General features: G+C 41.1%; 1 protein-coding gene across 1 annotated transcript in view; it reads right to left on the bottom strand.

Annotated features, from left to right (window-relative positions):
• The window catches only part of PSMB7 (proteasome 20S subunit beta 7), a 62,812-nt gene extending 53,593 nt beyond the window's left edge, over positions 1 to 9,219 (bottom strand). The window contains exons 1-4 of the mRNA XM_004048591.4: positions 8,567 to 9,219; positions 8,045 to 8,138; positions 7,112 to 7,209; positions 5,562 to 5,702 (exon numbers count right to left, since the gene is read on the bottom strand). Coding sequence (XP_004048639.1) covers positions 5,562 to 5,702; positions 7,112 to 7,209; positions 8,045 to 8,138; positions 8,567 to 8,628 — 395 coding nt within the window. The 5' untranslated portion in view covers positions 8,629 to 9,219. The remainder of the gene's footprint in view (positions 1 to 5,561; positions 5,703 to 7,111; positions 7,210 to 8,044; positions 8,139 to 8,566) is intronic.
• Between the last annotated feature and the right edge of the window lie 512 nt (positions 9,220 to 9,731).

A 9,731-nucleotide genomic window follows, 5' to 3' on the forward strand; every position in this document is an offset into this window, starting at 1 on the left:
CTATAGATTCCTTTCCCTGTATTTGGTACAGCTTTTTAACATTAGGAGGCCAATGTTACTCCTAATGTGGGAGGCTGAGGCATGAGAATCGCTTGAACCTGGGTGGCCAAGGTTGCAGTGAGCCGAGGTCACATCACTGCACTCCAGCCTGGGCAACAGAGTGACATTTAGTCTCAAAAAATAAAAAAATTAAAAAAAATCACAAGAAGAATTAGATCTACATTCGTCAACATAAATTGCTCTCAATTTATCTAGCTGTGCTAGATAAACATGCTGGATTTAAAGTTCTCCACTGTGAGGCTTTAGCTCTTTGGGAAGGAAAACAAAACTGACACATACTGCATTTGCCAAATGATGTAATCACTAAAATACAAATAAATTAACATGAGAACCAAAGTCATAACTTTTAGACTGTCTGAGACACAGCCACACATCCAGAAGTGCTCTAAGTAAACAGAACAGTGGTCCAATACTTGCCCTGTTCCTTGATTACCAAATTGTTATTTCAAAAAGAACCTTCCATTTATAAGTAAAAACTTCAAAAACTTCCTAGGAAAAGATTTTAGAAGTAGCCTAAAAAGAGAATAGAGCCCCAGACAAGGGAAGAAACTGGTCCAAGGCCACACGTGTGAGTTAGCAGCAGGGTCAGACGAGGGCCAAGGGCTGCCACAATCACCACAATCGCCAGTCCCACCACCCCCAACTAGTCCAGTGCCTATTCCACTATGCCAACTGTCTACTGAACAGGGTGTTTAAATAAAGTTAATAATAATCAGCTACTTGTCTTCTAAGCTAAAATATCAACTGTTAGATGCCTTTAAAATAATCAAGATGTTTTGGCAAATTATTGAAGTCATTAAAATTTTAATAATTTATTGATCCACAAATTCTACTACCAGGACTCTATTGTAAGGATATAAACAGACAAATGTACAGAAATGAATGCACAAGGATGTTTACAACAGCATTGTTTATGATGATTAAAAAAGTGGAAACAGCCAGGGAGAAATGGCTAAACTGATCCAACTGTACAACAGAACATCACACAATCATTAAAAATCATGCTAAGCCAAGTGTGGTGGCTCACACCTGTAATCCCAAAACCTAGGGAGGTCATGGTAGGAGGATTACTTGAGGCCAGGAGTTTGAGACCAGCCTAAGCAACATAGTGAGACATCGTCTACAAAAAGTTTAAAAAAACAAACACAACAAAAAATTAGACAAACATGGTGGCATGGGCCTTTAGTCCCAGCTACTCAGGAGGCTGAGGCGAGCAGATGACTTGAGCCTAGAATTTTAAGGCTCAAGTCATCCACCATGCACTGCCTTTAAGTGAGCCATGATCATGCCACTGCACTCCAGCCTGGGCAACAGAAAGAGACCCTATCTAAACTAAAATAAAATTTAACAACCATGCTGCATTTTCTCCTGCGCTACTGATGGTAGTACAACGTTTGTCAAGGGAGAGCTCTGACAACATCTCTCAAAATGTTAAATCTGCAAAAGTAAATAAATGTGCATTTATTCTAGAATACAGGCTAAGGAATTAAATCACATGAGTACCCAAGGCTTCTATGTTCCAAAGGTTCATAGAATACCTAATAATACCTTAAATACCTTAAAATGGGCAATATCATTAATGTTTAAAAACTGGTTAAGTTGTAACATAGCCACAAAACGGATACTATGACACCACCAAAAATTATGATAATGATTAATGGTTCTTAAGCTTTTATGGGTCACAGAGCCCTCTTAAAAATTGATTAAAATTGTGGAAATTTTCCCCCATAAGAGTACACACAAACATTTTTTCTGATTTCAGGAGAGTTACAAGTATTCAGAACTTCTCTATGGGCTCAAGAGAAAAACTCATCTACGGACAGGAACAATATTTGTAACACACTATTATGTAAACAAGGGAAATTACAAAACAACACATACAAGGATATATATCTAGAACAAAAGGTATGAAAAAACAGATCTTCAAAAATTTACAGTGTATGTGTCTAAGTGGCAGAACATCAGGTGGCATTTACTTCCTTCTATCCAGGTTTCTAGTGTCTACGTTTTTTACAATTATATTATTTTTATAATTTTAAAAACAGTTATTTTCATTTTGAAATGCCCTAGTATAGAACCCATTCAAGACGCACTGTTAGGTGAAAAGACTAGGCTATACTATAAATAGTCAGTACAACTATAATCCCATTTTTTAAATATTACTGAACTTATTTTTAAAACCTTGAAGGGTGTGTAACAATCTCTTAGCACTAACTGCTTGTGGGTGGCAGGAATCCAGGTAGTTTTTTACATTCTTTTTGTTCACATCTTCCAGCTTTGTTTTGTTTTTACCATGAACATGTACTAGCAATATAAAAGGAAGAGAGGAAGGGAAGAACTTAAAAGACAGAAGACTGGAATAACATACACCAAACCAAGAGTGATGCTCCCTGAATGGCAAAATTTTCATTTTGTTCTTTGGGCTTTTCAGTATTTTCTAAATTTCCTACAATAAATGTACATTATGTTTATAAGAAAAAAAGTTACAATATAAGAGCCTCTACGTATTCAAGTAATAGTTTCTAGAACACAGAACAGCATTTCACTAACATTCTTATGAAACTCAACAAGGAGGTTCCATGCTCACAGAACAAGCATTACTTACATCAACTACATCTAGCCAGGATAGGTGTGAGATAAAGGCAGTGCTTAAGTAAGGGAAAAGACATCACTTCTGCTTATCAAACCTTATTTTCTCACTGACTCACATACAAGGAAATGGGCTGTTCAGAAAAAAGAAAGTACAGCAGTACCAAGAACACCTTGTACTCTTTTTCAGACTGAATTTTACGGGGCTCTAACTACGCAGTAGGCTCTGTAGTATGCAAGGTCAGAGCCTAGCTTCTTTATTCCTGTCCTCCTCAAAAGTCAGACAGACAGAAACTATTATCCTCATTTTATTGAGAAACAATCACCCAAATTTATACGACAGTCAGTGCTGTAGGTGGGAGATGAACCAAAGTTCTAAAATCAAATCCTAAACTCTTTCCTTATACCACTCTCATTTTATGTAACTCACCAAAAATGTTAAGAGGACATAAAAGACTATAATTATGCTGGTTTATATTTTTAAATGTTCCTCAAATTTTGATAAAATTTAACTTTTACAAAGTATCTTGAACTAAAAAATGACAAAACACTGAAAAAAGAGAATTTAGAATTTTTTTTTTTTTTTTTTGAGACGGAGTCTCGCACTTTCACCCAGGCTGGAGTACAGTGGCACAATCTCGGCTCACTGCCAAGCTCCACCTCCCGGGTTCATGCCATTCTCCTGTAGCTAGGACTACAGGCGCCCGCCACCACGCCTGGCTAATTTTTTGTAATTTTAGTAGAGATGGGGTTTCACCATGTTAGCCAGGATGGTCTCAATCTCCTGACCTCGTGATCTGCCTGCCTCGGCCCCCCAAAGTGCTGAGATTACAGGCATGAGCCACCGCGCCCAGCCGAGACGTTAGGATTCTTAAAACATTCTAAAGTGATTAACAGAAACATCTGCTAGATTTTTTTGCTAATTGTTTTAAATGACATTACAAAGAATCTTGAAACATCCTATTTGCAGCAATTTTACAAGCTTAAAAATTGCCTTTACTACATAGACACATTGTGTAGAAAAAAAGTTTTCAAAAAAGCCTTATATATAATGTACCAAGCAAGCCACCAGAGGGAGCTTTATATTTAAAATTAAAATCCACAAATCTTTTCAGAAATCTGATCAATAGATGTGCTTTAACAAGTTCTACTCACTGTACTGGAAGAATATGGCTGGCAATAATTCTCCTGGATTAGAACAATGATACGTACACAAACATAAAGCAGCAATTGGATAGACTAGGCTTCCTATCCACATGACTCTAGGCTTTGGTCTCATTTGTAAAATGGGAACTATACTACTGGCCTTGCTACAACCTCATATACACTACTGAAAACCCACAGGCCATGCTAGACACATAGATGAGGACCCGCAAATTATCAGGAAGGCCAGGGCCCTGAAGGGAACAGTGAAGTGAGCCAGGCAGAGAAAGTGACAGAGCACCCACTCCTACTTCTAAGGCAACAACCACCAATGAGTTCCCGAAGATTACGGCCACATGTTTCCACTGTTTTCAAAAGACAGAAATCTAGACTTCTTTTTTTTTTGAGACGGAGTCTTCTTCTGCCACCCAGGCTAGAGTGCAGTGGCGTGATCTTGGCTCACTGCAACCTCCGCCTTCCAGGTTCAAGCAACTCTCCTGTCTCAGCCTCCCAAGTAGCTGGGATTACAGGCGAGCGCCACCATGCCCGGCTATTTTTGTACTTTTAGTAGAGACGTTTCACCATGTTGGCCAGGCTGGTCTCGAACTCCGTACCTCAGGTGATCCGCCAACCTTGGCCTCCCAAAGTGCTGGGATTACAGGCGTGTGCCACCGTGCCAAGCCAAAATCTAGACTTTTAATTCAAATCTCCCCATTTATAATTGTTAGCCACTATTTAAAAAAAAAAAAAAAAAAAGCCATATGACCCAAACAAATTTCCCTACAAGCTGATGGCCTATGAGCCACCAGTTTAAAATCTTTACTGTCTATCCGTGCTCCCCTTTAATTCTCACAACCACCCCGCTAGGGGCAGGTATTATGATATCCATTCTACACAGAAGGAAAAAGGCAAAGAATTTGTTAAAGGTAAGGCAAGTCCCAAAAGGAGAAGCCAGTATTCCAATCCAAGACTAAATACCCAGGCTACTTCTCCTATAATCACTGCCTCTCTTATGAGAAGCAAATGAGAAAACGCACTTTGAAAACTGCCAAGACCCATACAAACATAAAGTAATGACGCAATTATTAAAGGAGAAAGAGAAACAAAACTACTAATATGAGCTGTGAGTCAGCAGAGAATGAAGGTCAGGTCAGGCAAGCTACTGCACCTCTTTAAACCTCAATTTCTTCACTTACAAATAGGAGACGCTAATAGTCCCTATCTCAGAGTTAAAAGGATGAGATCGTGCATAAAGCGCTTTAACATAGGTCCTGGAACAGAGTAAGAGGTAGATAAAGGTTGGTTAATATTAATATTATCATACCCACTGACAGCCAATTATAAATATCACTTTTCATTCACTGTTATTTTGCCCCTAAAGGGAGTGGGTGGGGGGAAGGAGAGACAATCATTTGGGTTTGTGTTTATGGGGAGGAGAGAGTAGTTTCACAAGACAAATTCATAGTTCCTCCAGCTATAACTTTCTCACTGTGAACAAAAAAGTTTCTCTTATCCAGTAATATCCCTATGCTCCAGGAAATGACTCAACTGGTGACATGTGATTTACTCATGAAAAAAATCAGGCCCCAGAAATTCAAATGCACTATCAAAAACCATTTAAAATGGCTCTTTAATATAACAACTGATTTCCGGAACAAAGTGTGTACTTCTGAATGTGTTTTTGCTACTTTCCAGGCTTCTCTTGGCTGAAAAAAAATCTAAGATATGAGAAGAAGATACTAATAGGAATCCCCATTCTGGAAACTTACCTGAAAAGCATCTGCTTCAGCATCCGATTGGCTGTTACAACTCTGGGAAGACGGCCAGTGGAGAGGGAGTGGAGCTCCAGGTTGGAAGAAATGAGCTGGGTTGTCATGTCTGTGTCTGCAGCTGTCCCAGCACCACAACAACTGAAAAATCCAATTAGAAACTTAGCTGAAATCCAATTACCAGAGGGCTCAATTAGAAGTAGTGGGTTCTTGGATAACTTCCATGAAGTTCAGCTACACAGAGAGATGTTTTTGAGTATATCTATGCTGTAACTTCTCTGTTTAGTCAACCTTAAATAAACAGAAAATTGAGAATATGCATCTAGTTATATGCAAATACATTATCTATGGCCCAATGGAACACATGAAATTACTGGTTTCTGTGATAACAGAGTGTGCATTTCATTAATGCTACAAATACATCCAAGTTGTACAGAAGTGCAAGGTGTGTTAACTCTTGCAATTCAACATCTACCAAGTATTTACTATCAGATACCAGTAATTACACTAAGCACTGGGAATAAAGAAAATATGAGAGGCCTTGTGCTCAAAGTTGAGTGCAAGATACACAAGAAGACAAAAATTATAACACATAATTTAATACACAGTAATAGCATAGGTACAAAACCCTATGGGAAACCGGAGGAGAAGGTAATTGATTCTGATCATTAAGAAAAGGTTTCAGGCTGGGCATGACGGCTCATGCCTGTAATCCCAGCACTTTGTGAGACCCAGGCGGGAGGATCACTTGAGGCCAGAAGATCAAGATCAGCCAGGGCAACATAGTGAGACCGCATCTCTCCCAAAAAAAAAAAAAGAACGAAAAAAATGTTTAAAAAAAAGTAAAAGGTTATATATGAGCTGGAATAAAAACACTGTACAAGCAGAGAAGGCAGAGTTTCTAAATAGAATCTCACATAAGCCACAGTAGAATAGCTTGGAGATGAGGGAAATAGGGACAGTTCAGACGTAACTGGAGCACAGGGTGATGGCAACTGAAAAAGACGCTTGAAGGGTAGGCTTTCTACGAGACTGTGCAAGGCCACAGAATTTTGATTTTTATCCTAAAAGCCATGTGGAAATGTGACAAGTCTCTTGAAAAGCTTTTTAAGAAAGGGATGCCATCAGATCTATGTTTTACAAAATCCAATATGGCAGAAGAGTGAACAATAGGATGCCTAAGAGAGGCCAATTAAATGGTAACTGCAATAGTCCAGCTAAGAAAAAAGAACCTCTATGGTTCAAGTTAATGTTTGAAAAAAAGAAAAAGAAAAAAGAATCCAAACTAGAGCCTTAGCAAAGGAAAGGATAGGAGGGAATGGATTCAAGAGGCACAGAGAGGGCAAAACTGGCTACCAATTCAATTGGAGACTGAAGCAAAGAGAGGACTTGAAGTTACTAGCTTAGGTAACAGGTGGATGGAAATGCCATTTAAGGGAGATAGAAAATACAGGTTGAAAAACAGATTTTAGTAAGGAGCACAGGAAGGTCAATTTTTAGCCCTGACATGTTTGAAAATATAAGAGTTATTCAAACGAATCAATACTTACTAAATATTAGGAGATATGAAGTGTATTTTTGAACAGTTCTTGTCAGCAACAACCATCCCTTCAGTTGCTCTTGTATCTGCTCCAAGAACTATGCCATCCTATTAAAAAAAAAACCAGTTTTTAAACAATTTTACAAATATAAACCAACTGCAACTCTCTATTCTACTTTAGGGAATACTATGTTGGCCATACCACATGCTCCCCTAATCTCAAAACGCCAGACAAAACTCATAGCAAAAATATTGTGCTACGCTTTCAGGATTTAAGAAAAGGTTTCTTAGTAAATGCTACTAATTGAATCCTGAGTAGGTAAGAATTATTCCCATTTTCAAGTGAGGCTCAGGTGTCGGGTAAATTCCTTGCAAATCAGAGCTAATCTGGAAAAAACCTGGATTGACTCAGGAATCTTTCCATTAAATTAGCCATCACTATCAATTTCCTTTTAAAACATGTTGCTTTTCTTTAAAACATGTTGCACAGGTAATCATTATCCCTTTTGACGTTTGCAACAATTTAAGGCAGGAGCTATCTCCATTTGATGCATCTGAAGGTGTCCCTGTGAGAAGGAAAGTGAGCTGCCAGAAGTTGGAATCAGCATTATAGAGTTCAAAGGTGAGACAGACCTGTCTGACCCCAAATCTCGTGATCTCCCATCACATACTTCAGCTTCCTAAACTAGTAATTAAGAAGCTAACTGACCTGTTTAAAAAAAAAAAAGAAAGAAAGAAAAAACCTCAGCAAAGTGAGGAAAGAACACAAACTGTTAAGAAGCACACAAAACCTGACAAAAGCAGTCGCTCCTGAAAGACGGTCTCCTGATGTATTCTATAGCATTTGCCTTTCCAGACCGAGCCGGGAGAGACACAGGAAGCCAAGTGTTCTGATTCCTGTTGCCGGTTCAGTCACTGCTGCTCTTAGCCTAACCCGGCTTACCTTATAAACCACCCCAGCGATGGTCGTGCCAGTTTTCCGGGCCTTTGGAAGCTTGTATCCCCTCTTTGCAAAATCGGCTTCCAAGACGGCATTCCTAAGAGCAAATGAGAGAATCAAGTGTTGAAGGGCAGGACCACATCGCACAGCACTGGCATGAAAAGTGCCTAACAGAGAACTCAGGAAAGCTGCTACTTGTTTTCACGCCCATCTGTTTAATGAATCCTCCCACCATCAGCACTGTTCTCCCGTTTTCCAACGAAGACAGTCTCACAGAGGGGCCGTGACGTGCCTTAGGAGACGGAGATAAACGCTGGCCGAGTGCGCTGGGAAGGTGGGAGAGCAGACACGGCTTCAGGAGAAACCCACGCCCAGGCCCTGATTCCCCTGAGTCACACTAGCCGCGGGCCACAGGCCCCGCCATGCACTCTTCCCTCAGAATTATCGTATCACACCTTGGCCCAGCTCCCACCCGAGCACCGCACTCTTCTCCCTCCCTGAACCAAGCCCCAAGCAAGGCGGCACCTGCGGCAGTTATCAAAAGAGAAGCCTCCAACTGGTGGAGCATACACCGACACAGCCGCCATCTTCCCAAGAAAGCAGTTCCGGGCCGGAGGCGGGTGCAAACAAAAAGAGCCGAGCACTTCCGGCGTCGCTGGCAACTGGGGCTGAAGGGGCGGGGCAAACGCTGCACTAGAACGATTGATCTTAGAGATTCTGGTTCCTAGAGAGGCCAGAGATGTTTGAAGTATATCGCCCCAAGTGGCACGGAGGAGAAAGTGACACCCGGAACCGGGAAAGGACTTGTCCAAGGTGAACGCACCAGCGACCAGGTCTCCTGCCGCTCAGACTGGACTTGTTTCTACCGTTAATTTGGTTCTGCGGTGCTTCAGAGACAGACACACCCAAGTCCCAGGCACAGCCCCACCACCCCCTTGCGTTAAGCAAGTCTCTTCAACTCTCTGAATCTGTTTCCTCCACTATCAGATGGAGATTACAACCTAGCTCAAAAGGCTGCTGTAGAATGGCCATTAAGTCTGTGAAAAGAGGCTCAACATGATTAGTCATAGGGTGAATGCAAAGCACCACCACAGTGAGATCCCACTTCGCACCCACTAGGATGGCCATAAACAAAAAGACAGAAAAGCGCAGGGGTTGCGAGAGTGTGGAGAAATTGGAACCCGAATACACGGCTGGTGAGAATGCAAAACGGTGCGGCTGCTCCGGAAAACAATTTGGCAGTTCCCCAAAAAGTAGTACCCTCTTAGATATGCACCCGAGAGGGTTGAAGACATGTATTCACAAAAACTTCTACAAAGGTGAGGTAGAAGGCAGGCCTCCATTCAGAGACGGGGCTGAGATACCTGACCAAATTGAGGACTAGCTAAAACAGGGCCTGGGCGGAAGCTGTCTTCCCTAAGACTCGCTCACCAGCCGGCCAAGTCAGTTTACCGTTGCCATGGCAACACTCGTGAGTTACCGCCCCTTTCCATGGCAGTGGCACCATAAACCAAAAGTTACTACCCCTTCCCTAGAAATGCCTGCATAAACCACCCCTTAATCTGCATGTAATTAAAAGTGTGTATAAATATGACAGCAAAACTGCCCTGACACTCTGCCTAAGAGGGTAACCCTGCTCTGCAGGAGCAGTCATGGAGCTGTAACGCCGCCACTTCAATAAAGCCGTTTT

This window comes from Gorilla gorilla, chromosome 13 (assembly GCF_029281585.2).
Source record: "Gorilla gorilla gorilla isolate KB3781 chromosome 13, NHGRI_mGorGor1-v2.1_pri, whole genome shotgun sequence".
Classification (NCBI taxonomy): Eukaryota; Metazoa; Chordata; class Mammalia; order Primates; family Hominidae; genus Gorilla; species Gorilla gorilla.